Source organism: Anguilla rostrata, chromosome 15 (assembly GCF_018555375.3).
Source record: "Anguilla rostrata isolate EN2019 chromosome 15, ASM1855537v3, whole genome shotgun sequence".
Taxonomy (NCBI): Eukaryota; Metazoa; Chordata; class Actinopteri; order Anguilliformes; family Anguillidae; genus Anguilla; species Anguilla rostrata.
This window is the reverse complement of record NC_057947.1, coordinates 297,327-319,557: the sequence shown is the minus strand read 5'-3', so window position 1 is coordinate 319,557 and position 22,231 is coordinate 297,327. Positions and strand designations below refer to the sequence as shown.

General features: G+C 42.3%; 1 protein-coding gene across 3 annotated transcripts in view; it reads left to right on the top strand.

The window, feature by feature from the left end:
* Nucleotides 1–6,648: 6,648 nt before the first annotated feature.
* LOC135241162 (integrin alpha-4-like) overlaps nt 6,649–22,231 on the top strand; it is a 47,185-nt gene continuing 31,602 nt past the window's right edge. For 2 of the 3 annotated variants that reach the window (XM_064311319.1, XM_064311318.1), the window contains exons 1-9: nt 6,652–7,046; nt 7,473–7,588; nt 14,069–14,172; nt 14,360–14,489; nt 15,606–15,673; nt 16,235–16,364; nt 18,547–18,632; nt 20,284–20,346; nt 20,527–20,664. In XM_064311319.1, coding sequence (XP_064167389.1) covers nt 6,853–7,046; nt 7,473–7,588; nt 14,069–14,172; nt 14,360–14,489; nt 15,606–15,673; nt 16,235–16,364; nt 18,547–18,632; nt 20,284–20,346; nt 20,527–20,664 — 1,029 coding nt within the window. In that variant the 5' untranslated portion in view covers nt 6,652–6,852. Of the gene's footprint in view, nt 7,047–7,472; nt 7,589–14,068; nt 14,173–14,359; nt 14,490–15,605; nt 15,674–16,234; nt 16,365–18,546; nt 18,633–20,283; nt 20,347–20,526; nt 20,665–22,231 lie in introns of all 3 variants that reach the window. The other variant, XM_064311320.1, reaches the window with a different exon arrangement.

Below are 22,231 nucleotides of genomic sequence, written 5' to 3'. Positions count from 1 at the left end.
TGAGCTCTCCAGCTGCAACATCCCACTGAGAGCTGCTCGCCACGGAAACAGGAGCAGAGTGCTCTGCGCCTGTCAAATGGGTCAGAATTATAACCCCTACCTCAAAGGTACACAGGGGACAGCATACCCCCCTGACCCAAATCTGCCACAGCTAGGTGTTGCACAATACGCTCGACATTATTCAAGTGAAGTTCACTCCTCTTTATAGAAGAAGACTCGGTGACCATAATTACCATTTGCGCTGCAATAATCTCATACCCTTTGCTTTTCTTTGCATGTGGAATGACCTGAGTTTATATTATTTTCAGGGTGTAATTAATTTTAGCAAGGTAATCTTCATTAAAATAAACATGCTGATTACAGTATTCCTTTTCTTAATCATGGAGGGCTCCCACACACTACATAGCCAGTGAGACCTATGGGTGTGTTACGTTTTTCAAAGTACTGTGTGCTTTCCATAGCTTTATTTTCCTTCAAATATCAAAGACTTTCTCATCGAATACTTTTCTCAATAGCCTCCATTTTCCTCAAGAGAAGAGCTGAAGGCTTAATCACTGGGTGGGCACACTTGCTCTACAACTAAAAGAATGTGTCTAAAGATGCTTTAATTCTGAGGCTGCCTTTAATTACGTTTCTTAAACACCGGAGTGAACAACTGCATAAACTTTGAGAGCTCGCTCCTATCGCACAGTTTAACCACATCCTGTGGCATACCGGGCTGGGAGCTTCAACTTAATTACCTCCCATATCTCCAGAAAAATTAACTGATTATGTTCCACCCCCTGCTGAACCTCCCACTTCGAATTAGATTCCTGGCCACTGTGAGTGCTCTACTGGGAGGCAGTGTACCTATCACAGCCACAGGGTTTATGACAGTGCTAAAATGCTAAAGTTGTGTTAGTCACTCTGGATAAGAGTGTCTCCTAAATGCCTGTAATGTAAAATAACACAGCACAGGCAGGCAAGCGAGTGTGTTCTCAGAATGACACTGCTAACCTTAACGGGCAGAGTTTTAGAGCAAAAACTTTATGTGAATTGAATTGTGGTCAATGTTACTCTGAGGCCTTGGACCTGGAACATTACTGCTGCTGTGAGTTTACAACAGACCCTTTCACTCGGCTCTGAGAATGAGGGAAATGAGAATTACAGTTTACGGAGAGGACGGTTGGGCTCCATCCTGCTTTTATTTGTTACTTGTTCCTTTACGCAGTGCTGAATGCCTGTGAAATGTGCCCACCGTTTTCAGCTGTGAGAGGAACGAGTGCAGGAGCAATGACAGATGGAGGCTGAGGAAACATGTGTCACCCTGTGCGACGGAGGAAGTGTTCAGCGCTGACGGAAATGTAGAGTGTTCTGAAACTGCGGGAAGGCTCTGACCCCCCCGGTCCGGGCTGTGGGACTGTGAAAGTGCAGTGTTTGGGATTACAGGACGGAGACAGTGGCCTGGAAGGGAGGCCACAGCCTAGGGAAAAAACGGATACCCTGAAAAGCCATGAATCGGCGGGATTTCTTAGGGCTCAGGAGGGCTGCTTCTGTTTGTTTCTCATTAACCATTAATTATGTTCAGTGTCACTGCAATGGCTGCTTATCCAGGTCATGGAGGATGGCAAGGAATCGGCCTGGCATGCAGAGGTGCAGCTCGGGGCTATTCTCTGCTTTTGAAAGGCCCGAAATGAGGATGTCCCTGGAGCCCAGGCATCTGTGTGAGCCCAAGAGCCAATGCTTCTCCTCCCATCATACAGTCTGTGCTGCATAAATCTCTGGTGAGATTCCCGCTCTCTGTGCTGAGATTCCCACTCTCTGTGCTGACATTCCCACTCCAGATTCTCCTCTTTGTAGCCATGCAAGTGTGTGAGCACAACATACTCCATAGACCCCACAGGCAGTTTGGCAAAATTGCTCAATTACATTCAATTTAAGGACATATACAGTGAGACACTGTTTATTTGAACTTTGACATTTGACATTTCCCTAAATTCTGCTGAGGATGAAAACAACATGGAGTCCTTACACCGACTGAAGTCTAGTCTGGTCCTCATGGGCTGGATGACCATTCTGGGATGCAGAGCTGTATCACAGCAAAACACAAATTAGATTCAGACCTGCTCAAAACCATAGTTTAGGAGCAGTATATTTCAGAAATAAAAGTCATTTAGATGTATTACACTGTAGTTTAAAACAGCCAGTTAAATGCATTTTCTTTTCTAGAAATGTAATTATTTTTGTTTAGTAATGTTTGGGGACAGAAGTTTGGTCGATGGTGGATATGTCCCTCTACAATTCTGATTCCCTCAGTAGAGGTCTCATATTCACACACACACACACACACACACACACACACACAATGCACACACCCATGCACGCACACACCCCACACACGCATGCTTGTATTGTATGAGCTAATGTAGGTTCATGCAGGCTTTATATTGTCCTCAGTTTACATATAAATTACACAATAAACATCACAGGAAAGAATTAAATGTACCATATGCACTCGTTTTGGCTATAGCAAATGTCCAACATTTTTGTACTTGTGTGAGCAATTACGGTAAAACTAGATCTCATAAAAAACACATTTTCAACATACAAAAATGCCAAGTTACTCACACATACAAGACATACACCATCTATAACTCATTCATTCAGACTGCCAAAATCCAGGCCTGCCATTAAAAGTATTGATATCCAAATGACGCCAAGTTACGGTACTACAAATAATATAGGCTATCTTGCCTCACCGAATATTTCCTCAATTCTTTCAAGTCACTTGGCCCTGTGTGTATAAGCATGCAGTACATGGACAGGCCAAACATATGTGTGGATGGCTTTCTCAAAGTCAAGATTGATTGAATAGGCGTCTATATGTCCAATTTGTATTGGTATGCATGTATTGCGCTGCCCAGCCTTTCAGTTGCGTGAATGATAGTATGTTTCTTGGTATAAGTGTGTGTTCGTAAATGTGAATGTAACATGCTGCGAGGGAAATGTCCCCAAGGGGATAAAGAAGTTCTCTATGTATGTATGTACAATATGTATTTTACATGCAGTATTTATTGTACGTAGCAAATATACAATCACTTGTACATTTACTGAAATTCAGTTCAGAAGCAAGTGTAAACATATGTTTTCCGGAGAAATATGCTTCCTGTAGTTACTGACCAGCAGTTTTCTACATGAATTTCAATGTGTTCCATGAGGCAATTCAAAATATTCAACACTTTGATCTGACACAAAGTGTGCATGACATTGTGAAATGGTACGATTACAAAACACAGGGCCAAGTGACTTGAAAGAATTGAGGAAATATTGGGTAGCAATGCTTTGGAACACATCTTATTTAATTTCGGTGAGGCAAGATAGCCTATATTGTTTGTAGTATTGTAACGGCGTCATTTGGATATCAATCCTTTTAATGGCAGGCCTGGATTTTGGCAGACTGAATGAATGAGTTATAGACGGTGTATGTCTTGTATGTGTGAGTAATTTGGCATTTTTGTACGTTGAAAACGTGTTTTTTATGAGATATCATTTCTTTTTGCAAAGCGTTTTATTATGAGAGTGAGAAATGCCAAGTGACCCTGTATGAAACGATTGTGGATTATGGCTATCCTTGTGCAAAGTTGTACAATCTGATGAGCGTGTACCGTTTCGGTTTGCTATATATGTAAACATTGGCTGTGACAAAGGGTGCGGTGGCGTAAGCATAAACGCATGAGAAACGCAGGTGAAATATGGCCAGTGTATGTACTCACGGCCATGCAACAAGCCTTGATTGACAAAAGAATCAGCAAGCTCGTAAAATTAGAGCTCCCTAGGTCACAACTTGTGTAGCCTTCTGTCCTGCTCCGTTGTCTGTTATTTCGTGGAGATGCACTTTTAGTGTTTGTAAGGTTTATAAGGCATTTTGATAGGCTTATCTGCAGGTAGGAATCCTCTTCGCTGTTTTGCTAAGCTAGAACCGGAAAACTTGATAGTGGAGAACAGGAGCAGACGCATATGTCCCAGCAGGCTTTGCATATGAGAAAATAACAACAGTGTGAGATAAATTAGGAGAAATTATGAAATTGCGTAGTTGAAACAATATGTTTTTTGCAGAATGGGCATGTAGGTGAAGGTTGACATGATCACAGACTATAGTGCGAAGTAAATGAAGTGACCATGAGCGAGCTTAGTTTCCTTATCGAACGGTATATATAACAGTCTGTATAAACCATTAGTTGTTGAAGTGGAGGGTTAAGTAATGTGTAATCTATCTGTAAGCGCTGATGTGCTTTTGTCATGTTCAGTAGTAGTTATAATTATGAGTGAGTCATGATTTTAAATGTAATGTTTTAATGCGGAGTTGCAGAACGTACATACGTATTAATTGTTTGTATGTGGCTAGATAGAGAACAGGGCGAGGTAACATGAATGTAGAAACGTGGCGTTTGCTGATAAGAAGGATTTGTACGGTAGCCAAGTGAAGAAATATAGTTAGTAGAAATGGCACAGTAGTGAACTGGTGTAACTTTTTAATAAAAGGAATACATTTGCCGCCATGAAATGCATATGGGTGGCTGTGAGTGAGTTTTGGTAAAGCAAATATAAGCGTAAGAAAACGTTAGTGTAAAAGAGGAAACTATCTGCCTGAGGGCGAGGCGGGATTCAATCCTTCAACCGGAGGTTTACCAGTCTGTGACTTTATTAGTGCAGCACCGTGACATAGCTATGCAATGCGTGAAATACCATTAGCAAACCTGTCCGTGGTTTTAAAGAAGAACACAGGCCAGTAAGCACAGAAGAGCTCCCGTTGAATCCATATGGCTTTGCAATATTGTAGCCGGTTAATAACTGAATGTGCAGAGGGTACGTCATAATGCAGTTCAGTTCGGTATACGTTCGGTGAACGACGGGTAGATATGGTGCAAAAGCAATAATTGAGAAGTAGTAGACAATTATTAGTGAGGGTAAAAGCAGGTTAAAGAAACATGTTTCTAGCTGGGCTTGAACCGACGACCCCATGTTCCCAAGACTGTAACCTTGCCCACTAGGCCACAGGCAGGCTAACTGTTTGAACTGAAAATTTCAGAGTAAAAAGGTATGGGTATTTTGTGTGTGTATGCAAGTTTTTGATTGGGTCGTGTAAGTGAAGATTTGGCTGGTGTCGGTAAAATGTCCAATGGGGAGACATGTTGTTAGTGGGATAGGCAGCAGGAAAAATAAGAATGAGAAGAAGAAGAAGAAGAAGAAGAAGAAAGAGAAGAAGAAGAAGGAGAAAACGCAAAATCCCCTTAGTTTGGGGCTTTATTGTGTGGACATGTGAAGTTGTTTATGAAATGTTGAAATGGGGTCAGAATGTACAGAATTTAATGTTTTTGAGGGCTGAGTGTCTGTGGCTGTTGTGGTTATTTCTGTGGGGAACCCTGAAAAGTGCAAACTCTCGGTGCTGTATAGGTATATATATATATAGGGCATGCCCCCGCCAAGGCGTAACTTGGACGGGATGGCATACCTGTCATCCCAATTATATAAATAAACAAATATAAAATAACTTTAAAAGGAAAAACGTTTTCCAGTGTTCTTGAAAGTAAATACATTTGTAACTAGACTTTCAACACTTTATCAAAATGTGTTCGACCATACTATATTTAGTTCGAGCTATAATTAGACATCGTAACACCACATATGGACGCTGATATAAAGATATACTTTATAGATGCTGATTACAGACAGAAGCAAAGCACATGATAGCATGCATCGTTAGCAGAATCTGGGATTTACCTTAAGTAATAACGACCCCACAGAGACAGAGCACAGTTTCGGTCTCCTGTGAAATGACTTGGTCCAGCCCATTGAGGATACCAGTTATACTCACTGAAACCTTTACAAAAAGTACGAGACCACCGTTGCATCGCTTGCCGGACATTATTGAGACTTAAATTCTTTGAAGGATGCTAATCCTAAATTATTTATAAAAGCCATATACGTCAAGAACCCGATGCACGCAGAACACTGTTTTAGTGTTGTGAAACTGCAATTAGAGTAATCGCGAAATTATAATTTAGACTAATGTAAATATAACAGTTCACAGAAGTTGCAACAAATTGAACTATTCGGGGTTTAAACAGATTTATTACGGTCAACAGAATGTATTACCCCTTTTATACGAAATTACATTGTCATACGAAATGACGATATGCATAGCCTACTGGGCTAGTATATACGGCATTCGCAGTCTGTGTTCCAGTGGTCAACTAAACTTAAATTAAACAGTAGCCTATAGAGCTCCAGTCCACGGGCCGTTTGCTTGTCTCAATGGTCAAAGGAAATAGTCATAGTATAGGCTACGACAAATCCGTTTGTATAGTGATTTAATGAAAAGCAATCAAAGGGTTAAGCTGCTCAGTTTAATTCATTTTCACGGATATCTTGATAGTTTTGCTTCAGTACAACACTTAATTCAAGCTTCATAGTAGAAAATCCGCACCGCAAACCAATGTAAAACAAATGCAAACCAAAGCTTGTCAATGTGGATGCTGTTTACTAACCGATGGCACAGAAGTTTCACAGTCCGCCTCTCTTTAGAAATTAGAATTAGTGGCACTTCCCCAGTTCAAAGCTCCCCCCAATGGAGTTTCAGAACTTTCATGTGACGAGCGTAGTCAGATGTGTACTGTGCATCATAGCGCAGCTGCAGCAAGAGCAACAGGAGGCAAACGGTTTGCTCTGCGAACCGGGGCAGTTTGAAAAGACTTTAAGACTTTTCAAGACTTTTTTTTTTTAATCGCTGATTTGTTTTATTTAAAAAAGAACAAAAAAAAAAAAAAAAAACAGTTCCTCTCAGTAATTTGAAGGGTTGTTTTTTTCTGGAACATGGAACTGAACAAGCCGGAGAAAGTTCGTTGGCGCTTCGGCGTGCCCAAAGCAGTTTTCATGTACTTTTGCAGTCTCGGTTGTCTCGCCGACTGTTACAATTTGGATGTAAACCATTCAATCCCACTGAATGGTCCCAAAGGGTCTTTATTTGGATACTCAGTTTTACTTCACAAATATCGACAGCAGACGTGGTATGTATCCATCAAAACTACCCAACGATTGAGTGGAAATATGCCGTATATTTTACAGTTGGTGAACTGATGGTATCCGTGTCTTGTGGCTCATTACAGGCACACCCTTCATAAAGCGTCCGTTTAGTGGTTAAAAGGCATTAAAATGCGGGACGAACCAGGCAGCCCAGTCATCTGCAGAATGAACAAAGTCCTATTTAGTGACTGGGTCCTGAAAAGAGCAATTCAGTCTATTGGTGTTTCATTTAGAATCAGCATTGTTGTATAGATTAATGAGTGTGTGCTATTAATAAAAATAATGTCTTTCCAGTGCAATGTCACCTTCTCACTTTTTAATATTTGTTGTTGTTTTAGCTTGCATGCATTTTGTTGTTGTATGAGCGGCTGCCTGAAGTGCATTACTGATAACAGTTTTGTTTGTTTTAGGTTGTTAGTGGGAGCCCCAGTTGCAAATTCAAGCTTTGACCATTCCATCAGAAACCCTGGCGCAATTTATAAGTGCAAAATCACAGAACGGACGGAATGTGAGCCGATGCAAATAGGTTAGTATTATGCGTCGCTTTGAAGTTACAGTACAATAGAATTACTGCCCTGTGTTTGCTTTGTTTAGTTCGGTGTTCATGGTCGTTTCCTTACTGAAATGACCTTTCCACACATCTGAGATAGAAGAATTTTTAGGAACAGGGACAGCAGATTATTATATCAGTGAATACATTAATTGGTACACGTCAGCCTTTTAGTTTCATTAATCTAATGGAAAGGATCGAATTTCATTCTTGTACAGGAATAACTGAATTACCATTAATTTAGAATCATACACGCGACAGAAACTCTGCTGTTGCTTCAAAAATGTTGGCCAGATTATTTTCTTTATGCGCACATTGGTCTGGCATCTGTTTAATTTATTTTCCTGAAAGTCCATATCATCGCGGATTTCCTAAAAATGAACTGCCTAAATTAACTTTCCTAAATTAAGTATAATTAAAATTGTACTTATAAACGTATTCGTGGTATAAATTAGTATTCAGTTCAAATAATTCCGCGATATTATGTGTGACAGGAGTTATGATTGAGGGTTGTGTTTATATGTGACAGGAGTTATGATTGTGGGTATGTGTGCAGTATGACTAGAATACGCCATAAACCTCTATGGTGCAGAATGGCTGAAGAAACGCACGCTTTGTGAATGGTGCACGTGCAGCCTTTCTTCCTTCCTCAATGTGAAGGGAGAGGCCAACTGATTCTCTGCGCCATTATTTTTGCTAAGAATTTCAAGTGAACATTATCACCCCGGGCGACTGTGGAAGGAGGATGTTGCATTATAGCTGGTTGATAATTAATTTAGAAAAAGTCAAACCCTGTACTGCGTTTATCCCCATTGTGAGCTAATGCCCGGTAATGCAGTGGGTAGCTCTGTTGCCTCACAGCAAGAGACGACAGTGTTTCGGCTGAGTTTGAGCCTGGCCTTTCTGTGTGGAGTTTGCATGCTTTCCCTGTGTGGGCGTCCTCCAGATACTCTGGTTTCCTTCCACAGTCCAAAGATATGCATGTAGGCTGATTGGAGACTCTAAATTGCTCCATAGGTATGAGTGTGTGAGTGAATGGTATGTGTGCCCTGCGATAGATTGGCGGCCTGTCCAGGGTGTATTCCTGCCTTTTGCCCAATGCATGCTGGGATGGGCTCCAGGACCCTCCACGACCCTGGGCAGAGTATAGATTATGTATGGATGGATGGATGGATGTGTGAATTCAAATATAATTTTATTGTTATGTATCACTGAAACAGCTTCTATTGCATTAATGATGTGGCCAACAGAAGGTTAAACAAAAGTTTAAAGAAGTGGGAAGTTTATTTCTGGTTAAAGATCCTAACAAGCATTCTAATTCTTCAGGCTAAAGTTAAACCAATCAACACCTTGTTCTGCTTGTCAGAGGAAATGGTACAATAGTTCTGATCATTAACAGAACTATGTCTTTCTCCTAATCGCAGCAAATATTTGACTGAATGTTCAAGCTCTGCCAATGTAATTCATCCTGTTTGCATTGCATTGTCAAAGCAATGGGAAGGCTTCTAATGGGGCTTCCGCTGGAGGGGCTGAATCTGTGGTGCTATTGTGGGAAAACAGGAACCACCTGGCGAAGCTGCTCATTTTCACTCTTTCATTCAGCACCGAAGGCTACTGCATATCCATTTAAGTTCATCATTTATAATACAGAAACCTATGGTTTTGCCATCTTTGTTTTGTTTTAGCGTGTATCAGTTATAACCCACAACATGTCTCTTGCCAGACTGACACACACAAACACATGAAGACACACACACACACACACACACACACAAGGGATGGTGCTGAATACAAATACCATATTCGGCGACACTCAAATAATGTGTTCTCTTCGAATGTTTTCTCCTCCCGAATCTGGCCAACATTATTCAGATTCGGATTTTCTTCCCACCTATTTGATGCCATTCGCTCAGCATCAAGTTTCTCAATTAGACACACACTCACACACACACACGCACCTGCAGAGAGACTGTGAGTGAGAGTTTCTCTTAACACTAGATAGGCCAGAGCAACGCTATGGGGCTTTGGAGACTTTAAAATTAAAGTTACTCCAATGCCGTAAATGCTATATCCTCCTCCATTCACGGCTTTCCTAAATATTTGGGCTTAAAATAACAGCATTTTTTAAATAAAAAAATCAGTAATGAAATACAGGCAGATTGTGTCGTTTTCTTCGCTAAACCCCCATCAGACAATAGACAACTCTAGGTGCTTTTGGCCAGGTGCAAACGTGTTGCTGTCTACTCCAGCACGCTATTCAGCAACTGACTGACTGGCGCTTTGATACGAATTTCCGTATAAAGTGCTATCGAAACTAATTTTGCACATGTAATCACACAGAATTCATTCACTGCAATTGTGATGAAGTTGATAAAACCTTTAGGGAGGGTATGAATAATTGCACTTGCTGTAGTTACAGAAATGCATGAAATATAACTGATTTTTGTGTGTGCAGTCCCAGAAAACCACCAATGCTGTGCGTTCTCTATGGAATTAATGAGAGGAGAACAAAGGTGCATTCTACGGGGAAGGGAGGGAGAAATGTGCTGAATGATCAAAGAAATGACTTTTTAAACGTGTACATTTTGTGTTTTTGTCGTCATGCACATTTTAGCTATTTTCTCAGTGTTCCTGTAGTATGCCTCAATACGATTTCCCTAAGCCTATATAACAAAACCGCTGTGATTTAACAATACAAACATTGACATTGATTCAGTTGTGTCCTTTATTTCAAGAAAATAGTTTCGCTATATACAGCTTTGTAATCTTTATGAAATGATGTTGCTGCTGGTTCTGAAGTTGATGCTGTAATGCAGGATCAGACACCACTGGCCATCAGCGGTAGTACTTAGTAAAAAAATGCGACCTCTAGAGTTAAAACATTACAGACACAAGTTGTAGGCTAATGACACACCCAGCACCTGCTCCCCAAGGAGAGTTTCCTCCAAGCAACTGTTCAGGTTAGGTGGGGATGTTGTGTCTCCCATCGCTCTAGACTGCTCCTAGCTCATGTGCAGGAGCTTGTTTTCACAAAATACAACTCAGGGAAGTTTGAGTAAGAGCATAATAGCTGAAGATGTATTCCACCCAGGGAAGCTTTTTCAATTTTTTATTTATTTATCCAAGCTTATACAAATGAAACATATGGGTGGAGTGGGGCTTCTACAAAGAGGGGAGTAAACAAATTCATTCATTTAAATTTAAATTAATTCATTGTTTGTCAATTGAAAAGCAATATGACAAACACTTTCGTTTATTTGTCATTCATGGTAAAGGAAGAAATGAAAAAAAAGGAATCCATGCCTCACATATGTGTTTCTTTGAACTATAAAGTGTGTGTTTTTGCATATATGTGCATGTCTCTCATAGCCTACATTTATATGAATTACACTCATCAGTTACTCATAAAATACTACAGCACAGTACAGATGATAATATGAAAAAACCAGGGCCAAGTTACTTGAAATACTTTAGGAAACATTGACCAGTATTGCTTTGGAATGCAGCTTGTTTAATTTGTGTGCGCTACAATTGCCAATATTGTTAGTTGCTACTTATAAAATAAATAAAATCCTTTTAAAGGCAAGTTTTAATTAATGACTTGCAGACACTGCTTTGTATGTGTGAGTAACTTGGCATATAATATTATATATTCCCCTGTGAAGCAGTTTGGCTTAGGGTGCAGAGGGCATCTGTCACTCTCAGTAATAACTGGGTCATTTGCCACAGGATTTTATGTCAGCTCAGTCCTACACCCTTTGTTTGGTGGTCACTGAACATGCCAAACTAGGCTTCTGAAGTAGAAGTTGAGGCATGTGTTTAATTGTGAGTCCAAGTTCGTGGCAGCGGTGAATGGATTCAGATCTCAGCTTTTAATTATGAGAGTTAGTTTGATGTGGCGTGATAACAAGTGTAGTGCTGCTTGGCTTTTAGTTTGGCAGCTGTTTTTAACACGGGCTCTGCAGGGGCAGTGTTTTGTTTTTGCTCCACAGATGATAAGCGTGTGCCCTGCTATAAGCGTGTGCAGCGTGTGCACTGTTATAAGCCTATGCAGCGTGTGCACTGTTATAAGCCTGTACGCTGTTATAAGCGTGTGCCCTGTTATAAGCATGTGCAGCGTGTGCACTGTTATAAGCGTGTGCAGCATGTGCCCTGTTATAAGCGTGTGCAGCGTGTGCACTGTTATAAGCCTATGCAGCGTGTGCACTGTTATAAGCCTGTACGCTGTTATAAGTGTGTGCCCTGTTATAAGCATGTGCAGCGTGTGCACTGTTATAAGCGTGTGCAGCGTGTGCCCTGTTATAAGCGTGTCCACTGTTATAAGTGTGTGCACTGTTATAAGCATGTGCAGCGTGTGCCCTGTTATAAGCGTGTGCAGCGTGTACCCTGTTATAAGCGCGTGCCCTGTTATAAGCCTGTACGCTGTTATAAGCGTGTGCCCTGTTATAAGCATGTGCAGCGTGTGCACTGTTATAAGCGTGTGCAGCGTGTGCCCTGTTATAAGCATGTGCAGCGTGTGCCCTGTTATAAGCCTGTACGCTGTTATAAGCGTGTGCCCTGTTATAAGCATGTGCAGCGTGTGCACTGTTATAAGCGTGTCCACTGTTATAAGCGTGTGCCCTGTTATAAGCATGTGCAGTGTGTGCACTGTTATAAGCGTGTGCAGCATGTGCCCTGTTATAAGCATGTGCAGCGTGTGCCCTGTTATAAGCCTGTACGCTGTTATAAGCGTGTGCCCTGTTATAAGCATATGCAGCGTGTGCCCTGTTATAAGCGTGTGCAGCATGTGCCCTGTTATAAGCGTGTGCAGCATGTGCCCTGTTATAAGCATGTGCAGTGTGTGCCCTGTTATAAGCCTTACGCTGTTATAAGCGTGTGCACTGTTATAAGCCTATGCAGCGTGTGCACTGTTATAAGCGTGTGCAGCATGTGCCCTGTTATAAGCGTGTGCAGCGTGTGCACTGTTATAAGCATGTGCAGCGTGTGCACTGTTATAAGCGTGTGCAGCATGTGCCCTGTTATAAGCGTGTGCAGCATGTGCCCTGTTATAAGTGTGTGCAGCGTGTGCACTGTTATAAGCATGTGCAGCGTGTGCACTGTTATAAGCGTGTGCAGCATGTGCCCTGTTATAAGCGTGTGCAGTGTGTGCCCTGTTATAAGCCTTACGCTGTTATAAGCGTGTGCACTGTTATAAGCCTATGCAGCGTGTGCACTGTTATAAGCGTGTGCAGCATGTGCCCTGTTATAAGCGTGTGCACTGTTATAAGCGTGTGCAGCGTGTGTCCTGTTATAAGCGTGTGCAGCGTGTGCCTGTTATAAGCGTGTGCAGCGTGTACCCTGTTATAAGTGTGTGCCCTGTTATAGCGTGTGCACTGTTATAAGCGTGTGCAGCGTGTGCCTGTTATAAGCGTGTGCAGCGTGTGCCCTGTTATAAGCGTGTGCAGCGTGTGCCCTGTTATAAGCGTGTGCAGCGTGTGCGCTGTTATAAGTGTGTGCCCTGTTATAAGCGTGTGCAGCGTGTGCACTGTTATAAGCGTGTGCAGCGTGTGCGCTGTTATAAGCCTGTGCGCTGTTATAAGCGTGTGCAGCGTGTGCGCTGTTATAAGCGTGTGCACTGTTATAAGCCTATGCAGCGTGTGCACTGTTATAAGCGTGTGCAGCATGTGCCCTGTTATAAGCGTGTGCACTGTTATAAGCGTGTGCAGCGTGTGTCCTGTTATAAGCGTGTGCAGCGTGTGCCCTGTTATAAGCGTGTGCAGCGTGTACCCTGTTATAAGTGTGTGCCCTGTTATAAGCGTGTGCACTGTTATAAGCGTGTGCAGCGTGTGCCCTGTTATAAGCGTGTGCAGCGTGTGCCCTGTTATAAGCGTGTGCAGCGTGTGCCCTGTTATAAGCGTGTGCAGCGTGTGCGCTGTTATAAGTGTGTGCCCTGTTATAAGCGTGTGCAGCGTGTGCACTGTTATAAGCGTGTGCAGCGTGTGCGCTGTTATAAGCCTGTGCGCTGTTATAAGCGTGTGCAGCGTGTGCGCTGTTATAAGTGTGTGCACTGTTATAAGCCTATGCAGCGTGTGCACTGTTATAAGCGTGTGCAGCGTGTGCGCTGTTATAATCGTGTGCAGCGTGTGCGCTGTTATAAGTGTGTGCACTGTTATAAGCCTATGCAGCGTGTGCACTGTTATAAGCGTGTGCAGCGTGTGCCCTGTTATAAGCGTGTGCAGCGTGTGCCCTGTTATAAGCGTGTGCGCTGTTATAAGCATGTGCGCTGTTATAAGCATGTGCACTGTTATAAGCATGTGCACTGTTATAAGCATGTGCACTGTTATAAGCGTGTGCACTGTTATAAGCATGTGCACTGTTATAAGCGTGTGCACTGTTATAAGTGCGTGCCCTGTTATAAGCGTGTGCACTGTTATAAGCGCGTGCCCTGTTATAAGCATGTGCGCTGTTACCCTGTAGGCATGAGGAGTAACCACAGCTGTGGAAAAACATGCTTTGCTGAGATGGACAATCAGTGGCTTGGTGTCAGTCTGTCCAGACAGCCTAGTGATGGACTAATGTTGGTATGTAACCCTGCGTCAGACATTTCATAATTACATTATAACATTTAAATGTTATTTTAAATGTAATTTTCTTCACTCAAGTTTCTATTTTATTCACTTTATTGATTGTGTGGTATTTCTGCCCATGAGGCAGTCTCCTGGGACTAGGCTGTTGATTTTTGTCAGTGTTTTGTGTTATTTCCTACAGGCTTGTGGACATCGTTGGAAAAACGTTTTCTACTCCAGAAAGGACAATCAACATAAATTACCCCATGGCGTCTGCTATAAATTGGAAGCTGATTTGATCCAATCAAGTCCACTGATTCCCTGTTACAGAGGTATGATTTTATTTTAGAAATGTAATGTGTGTGTAAAATAATTTGTTTGCTTCTTTTATCCAGACATGATGTTATTGTGAAATACTAAGCTGGCTGTATTTTGGGTCAGTTTGGTAGGTGACAGAAGGGCCTGGGACAGGGGCTATTATGACTGTTATTTGAGCAGTGGCAGCTTGTTTAATAAATGTGCAGTTTCCCTGGTGTAAGGACTGAAAAAGTGCTGAATATGTGGTCATCAAGAAGGCAAAATATTTATTAAGTATTACCTTGATTTATACAATATGGAAAGATTTCAAAAGGCTTGATTTTGAATTCAAGCAGAATTAACATTTTTAAGGGAATGTTTACATTGGAAATACCCAACTAAGCAGAACCAGATAAACTATGCTAACCCCCCCCCCCCCCCCCCCCCCCCAGCCCCCCCCAGCAGTCTACAGTAGCCCTTTAAGATAAACACATGCATGGTGAATAATCAGTATTAGTTTCCAACACTTTTAAAATATTTATTCCAAGGCGTTATATCTAGCAATTCATCTGGGACCAACAAGAATACTGGCAACTAATGAGATGATTAATGTAAATGTTAAATGTAAATAGTTGTGTTTTTGGCAACTTGAAAAAAATATTATAACATTAATAATTATTGCATTATTCAAGGTGAATAAACATACAGCTACACTTCTATTTTAGTTTGAGTTTTCAATCTTTGCTCTTGTGCCTTGCATAAATTGAAATTAAACCAAATGGTGGCAAATTTGAAATGTAAAGGAATTACCACCATAGCTATGAATGTATTGCTATACTTACCTGAGTGCAAGAATCAGATGGAAGAATTAAGGCTCAAATAAATTTGTTTCCATATTGAGCTCAATTATCACAGCCATCATATTAATGTGGATTCTGTTTACCTCAGGAAGGAGGCTCTCTGAACTACCAATCAGCATCCAGGTCTGTCAGAGAGATGACATACAGACCAATAGGATTACTTGAACATAGGTGCTTCATTAAAAAGTGGCAATTTATTCTGCATTGTGTTTATGTTTATGAAAATTCTGTGGAATAAAAAAAAGTATTTTATTGTGATTAAATAATTTTGGTTCTGTTTTGTTTACTTAGATCATCAAAGGAAATTTGGTGAAGCCTACGGCTCCTGCCAGGCTGGAATGTCAAATTTTCTGGCAGAGGTACTTTAAGCAATTCCTCTTTGGGTTTGTACTGGCTTAAAAATAAGGGGCCTCAAACACCAGTCCTGCAGGGCCACAGTCACCTCTGCTTTTTGGGATTTCCTTGCAAGCAGCAGCCAGTTTAGGCCTTTGAAACACGGTGTCCAGACTCGTTAGCCGATTAGTGACTTACATTAAGCACTCAAGCACAGGAACACATCAGAAACCAGCAGGTACAGCGACCCTACAGGATCTGAGTTTGAGACCACTGGCTAAAAGGGAATGTTCACCAAATTTTTTGCATATGTTGTCCTTATGCGTTTTATGGTAGTAAGGCATTCCAAATATATCTTGATTCATTTTTAATAAGGTTTGGATCGGACCTTTGTACTGTTCTGCTCAGCAGTCTTCCAGTTTGGTACGGTCATACAATTCCCATCAGGCATCTCATAGACATCCTGGACAAAGTCTTTACAGTGAACTGTGGGAGCATAAAAAACATTCTCACTTTTGGGTGAAGTCTTCCTTAAATGTATAAAGGCCATCTGCAGTGGCCCTAACATTTCTGCCTGCGTTTCACAGGGCTTGATTGTTATGGGAGCCCCAGGGACATCCTACTGGACTGGATCAGTTCTGGTGTACAACACATCCAGCAACGTGCTGTCTGCCTATGTGGATGACAGTAGTGCCGTTGACTATGGAAGCTACCTTGGTAAGTCCGTTCAATCTCCATGTACATTTGAGGCCAAAAGTTTACATACTCCTAGGCTAAAGACATTCAAACTCAATTTTTCACAACTCTACACATTTCATGTTACCATACATTTCCTGTGTTAAGTCAGTTAGGGTATCTCCTTTATTTCCTTAAGAGGCCATTTCAAAATAATAGCTAAGAGACAGATGTATTTCACCTTTTATGTACTATATCAGATTTTCAGTGGGTCAAAATTTTACATACACTTTGTTAGTGTTTGGTGGCATTGCCCTTTAATTGCTTAACTTGAATCAAACGCTTGGGGTAGCCTTCCACAAGCTTCTTACATACTTTGCTGGAATTGTTGCCCATTCCTCCTGACAGAACTGGTGTAACTCGATGAGGTTTGTGGGCCTCCTTACTCGGACACACTTCAGTTTCAGTTCAGTCCACAATTTATTTATGGGATTCAGGTCAGGGCTTTGTGATGGCCACTCCAATACTTTCACTTTGTTGTCTTTAAGCCATTTTGGAGGGATGCTTAGGATCATTGTCCTGCTGGAAGACCCAGTTGCGACCAAGTTGTAACTTTCAAGCCTTGAGGTGTTGCTTCAGTATTTCTAGAAAGTCTTCCTTCCTCATGATGCCATCTATTTTCTGAAGCGCACCAGTCCGTTTTCCAGCAAAACACAACTCACAGTTGGGATAGTGTTTAAAATTCTCACCCTTTTTCCTCCATACATAGCGCTGATCATTATGGCCAAACAGTTAAATTTTAGTTTCATCTGACCAGAGAACACTCCTCCAAAGGGTCTTCGTCCTGGTGATCACATGCAAACTTCATTCTGGCATTTTTATGCCGGTCTTGGAGTAGGGACATCTTTCTTGTGCGACAGCCTTTCAGGCCATGGCGATGTAGGATTCTCTTAATGGTGGATGTAGATACCTTGGTACCTGATGCCTCCAACTCCTTCACCAGTTCCTTTGTTGTTGTCTTGGGGTTCAGTTGAACCCTTTGGACCAAAGTTTGTTCAGTCCTGGGAGTTAATTTGTGCCTCCTTCCTGAACGATGCAGTGTCTGTGTGGTCCCAAGATTTTTATATTTGCATACAGTTGTTTGTACAGATGCTTATGGTATCTTCAGTTGTTTGGAAATTGCTCCTTAGGAGGAACCAGACTTTTGGAGATCCACAATTTGTTTCCTGAGGTCTTGGCTGAGTTGCTTGGATTTCCCCATGTTATCAAGGGCAAAAAGGCAATGGCTCTAAATGTAGACCCTTAAATACAGCCACAGGTGCCAATTAACTCCCACTTAACTTCTAATTATGAAAACTGGCCAATCAGAAGCTTCTAAAAAGTCATTACATCATTTTATGGACCAGACTGTTTAGAGACAGTCAACTTGGTGTATGTGAACTTTTGACCCACTGGTATTCTGATATAGTGAATTAAAGCTGAAATACCTAATACCTAATGTCTCTAATCGATTGTTTTAAAATTTCCTCTGATGTGAACAAAGTAGATGCCCTAATTGACTTGCCAAAAGAAATGTATGGTGACATCAAATGTGCAGAGTTGTGAAAAACCGAGTTTGAATCTCTTTAGCCTAGGTGTATGTAAACTTTTGGCCTCAACTGTAGCTGGCATGATAAAACACTCTTTAGTGACATGTAAAACAAAGACAAATATAGTTTACAGAACTTCTCATGGCTGCTAGTCCATGTTTGGTGTGGTTTTTGTGGCTCTCACAGTGCAACATGTTCTGATGTGCCTGAGCAGTAGTTAGAGAAAGTGAATGTGTAACAGGGCTGTGACTGACTGTTTGAACAGGAAGCTGATTATCATGCGATTGCCGTTGCTCAAGGTTTTTTTATGGGAAACAGCAGTCTGTTCTCTAACCATAAAGAACGTAATGTTTCCTCTGAAAAACATGAGACTGAAAGGACATTATTCTGCACTCTTCCGGCATACATGCCTTCATGTCTGAAAGCCATGCGTGTAAACAAAGGTTTTAGTCACGAGTCTGGCGGTGTTCTCAGCAGTGCCAGTCCTCCTGGTAACAGTGGCCTTTTTGTGGTGCAGCACATGAGGAGTGCACATTGAGGGCAGCACTACCTGTGGCCTAACACTGTCAGTGTTGTTTTCTCATCTGCAGGGTACTCTGTGCCTAACACTGTCAGTGTCGTTTTCTCATCCGCAGGGTACTCCGTTAGCGCGGGGCACTTCAGCCACCCGGAGAGCACAGAGGTGGTGGGAGGCGCCCCTCAGCATGGGCAGACTGGTAAAGTAAGAGTTAATTCTGCTTCCTTTTCTTACTGTCCCGAGAAAAGGGAAACAATGGCCTGGGTTCAGTCAACATTTTTCACCAACTTTGACTTCCAAATAAATCCAAGTTTTTCTTTTCTCCTTGAAGAGTTAATCGGGGTGATCATTGAACTGGTCCTTAAAAGTGTAATGGCTAGTGAAAAGAGTGGAATATGTTGGTGAAATCCAGGCAGCCATTGAAAAGATGCCTGAGGGTTTTCGGCTTTGTGTTTTTGGTTGTCTGGAGTGGGGTGATATGGGGAAGGTGGAGAGGCGGCATCTGTGGCTTCAGTTGGAGAGACTGGCTCAGATGTTTAATCAGGAAGAGTCTGTTTTTCAAAGGGAGGCCTGTGGGCCTCAATGTGGGTTCATGCCTTGTTATTGCAAGATGGTGTGATACCACTCCTGTGGCCAGAAAGGATTGACCTTCTCAGAGCTAATATTCAGAGCTAATATTCAGGAGCATTAGCTTCTACTCTGCGGAGCTGAAGGTGTGTCTCCGTAGATTGTGTGATATCTCTAATTGAGGGAGAATGACTTCTCCGCTGTGATGTTGTCCACAGTCTTCTCCTCTGTGTGCAGACACAAACCGTGTGCAGTTTCTGCAGTAGTCATTAACATTAAAGGTTATGCACATTTTTGAGTGGTGTGAGCAGGATGTAATTGCTGGAAACGTGACCAGCACTTGGCCTTCACATGGACATTTCCCTGAGGCTTGATTGGTGTTCTGGCACAGCACCTGTGGTGTTAGGGCAGATTAAATCTGCTCCTCTAGGTTCCACCTTATTATATTAATTAATTAATTGAAAGATTAGTTGAATTCTTCTGCAATGCATTTTTTCATTCTGACAGTATCCAAGTCTAAGTTTTTCAAATGATTTGATAATCCTTTACAAAGTTGTGCATACTTGTTGCTTTTATTTTCAAGATACACTGTAGGCCTGGGTCAAACACAAACTGATTATTTTATTTCATGAAAACACAGTTTGGCAGGTTAATTTGTTGATAGCTGAAAAAACTAAAATGTATGTCAAAAAAACTTTTTTTGGGGGAGGAAATGAATTAAATTGTTGGTTGAATTCAATAGCCTATTGATCATAGTGTCCAGTCCTACATTATATGGTGTTTTATAAGGAGGAACCCTTTTGTTTTTGCTTTTTAAAATAGTTTAACTCTGCACATTGGACAAGAGAATGCCAAACTGCATAACTCATTGTTTGTTTCACCTGAGAGAAGAAGGTAGTATGCCAGAAACATGTCCATCCTTTTCTCCAAGACGTGATTCTAATCAGCTATGGTAACACTGTGGGAAATTCAGATATCATGCTGTTCTCTTCTGGGAAGCAGAATGTCTATTTCACTAAAAGCCCCCAACTGCATTCAACTGCGTTTCTCCCTCTGCTGGACCACGGCTAGCGATTAGTCACGATTTGATTGGCCCCCACATCAGACCAATGGCACCGTGACTTACTGGGTCACAAGAGCCATACGGAGCAATCAGAAGCTCACACAAACAGTTCCTTCAGATCAAATGATGAGTAATGTCTTTGCGGTTGGTGGGGAAGTACCACGTCCACTGCAGTCAGTCCTTCTGTGAAACTCCAAAATATGACCTTGCCGCTCTCTCTCCCAGGCATACATATTCCAGGTGCAGTCCAACATTCTGAAAATCATCTTTGAGGCCAAGGGTCATAAGGTTAGTGCCACTATAATAATAGTAATAATAATGAGAATAGTAATAATAATAATAATAATAATAATAATAATAATAATAATAATAATTGAATATATAGCGCTTTTCAGATTGTGCTCGGTGAAGCAGTGAACCCCAGAAAGGTGGGGCTGTTTTAAAGGAATGCCGTTTCCCTGTGCACAGCTGGGCTCCTATTTCGGGGCGGCAGTCTGTGCGGTGGACCTGAACGCAGACGGCCTTTCAGACCTCCTGGTGGGAGCTCCCATGTACAGCACCATGCGGGAAGAGGGGCGTGTGCACGTCTACATCAACCAGGGAGCTGTGAGTCAGCGGCCTCTTCCCACACCCAGGGGCTTCACACACCACCCAGGGACTCCCACACCGCCCAGAGACTTCACACACCACCCAGGGCTTCACACACCACCCAGGGGCTCACACACCACCTAGGGGCTTCACACAGCACCCAGGGGCTTCACACACCACCCAGGGCTTCACACACCACCCAGGGGCTCACACACCACCCAGGGGCTTCACACAGCACCCAGGGGCTTCACACACCACCCAGGGCTTCACACACCACCCAGGGACTTCACACAGCACCCAGGGGCTTCACACACCACCCAGGGACTTCATACACCACCCAGGGACTTCCCACACCACCCAGGGGCTTCCCACACCACCCAGGGGCTCACACACCACCCAGGGACTCACACACCACCCAGGGACTTCACACATCACCCAGGGACTCACACACCAACCAGGGACTTCACACACCACCCAGGGACTTCACACACCACCCAGGGACTTCATACACCACCCAGAGACTCACACACCACCCAGGTACTCACACACCACCAAGGGACTTCATACATCACCCAGAGACTCACACACCACCCAGGGACTCACACACCACCCAAGGGCTTCCCACACCACCCAGGGGCTCACACACCACCCAGGGGCTTCCCACATCGCCCAGCAGCTTGACCATTCGCATGGGCTTAATGCTGAGTTGGGCAATGCAACCATTTTATATCATAATCGGTGCAGTTTTAGCCATGAAAAGCTTCTTTAAAAATAATCAGTGATATTTTGACTAGCTGTGACGGATTTAAGGACTACATTGAAGTGGAAATGATATAAAACTGCATAGTGTTTTCTTCATTACATTTTTGTCATGTCTGATTGTTTGCTGTTGGGTACACAATGGCATGTGCTTGTAGTAGTATGATAACTGTCCTGAAAAGTTTTAGAGACACCATGGGTTCAGGACATCGATGAGTAACATAAATGCACGTTTTGCTTCAGCTTTGAAATCACATTCCTGGTCATTAAGACATACATTAATCTTTTTTTCTCAACCTAAGGACTTGTCAGTACAGACTGTCTGTTTGAATTTGAGATATTCATATCTGGGGATGTGTGTAGGAATTGCAGACTTTTTTGGGATGGCAGGTATGCCATCTCGCCGAGTTACACCTGGGCAGGCTATGCCCCATACCTATACAGCACCGAAAGTTTGGCACTTTTCAGGGTTTCCTACAGAAATAACTGCAATGACCACAGCCCTTAAAAACATTCATTTCTGTATCTTCTTACGAACAGAATTCACAAACAGCTTCACACATCCACACAACAAAACCCCAAATTTAGGGGATTTAGCATTTTTTTTCTTTCTTTTTTCTTCTCCTTCTTCTTCTAGCCAATTTCATCATCACTAATGCTTCAAGCCCACAAAGAATATATCTCCCCATTGGGCATTGAGCTACATCAGCCAATAAAAACATTGGATGCGCGTGCATAATGGACATATATGTAGAATAAATATAAAAAAAACTAAAGAACATTGTGGCCCCCATGGCTGGTTGGCTAGCAGCTCACTGGTGATGTG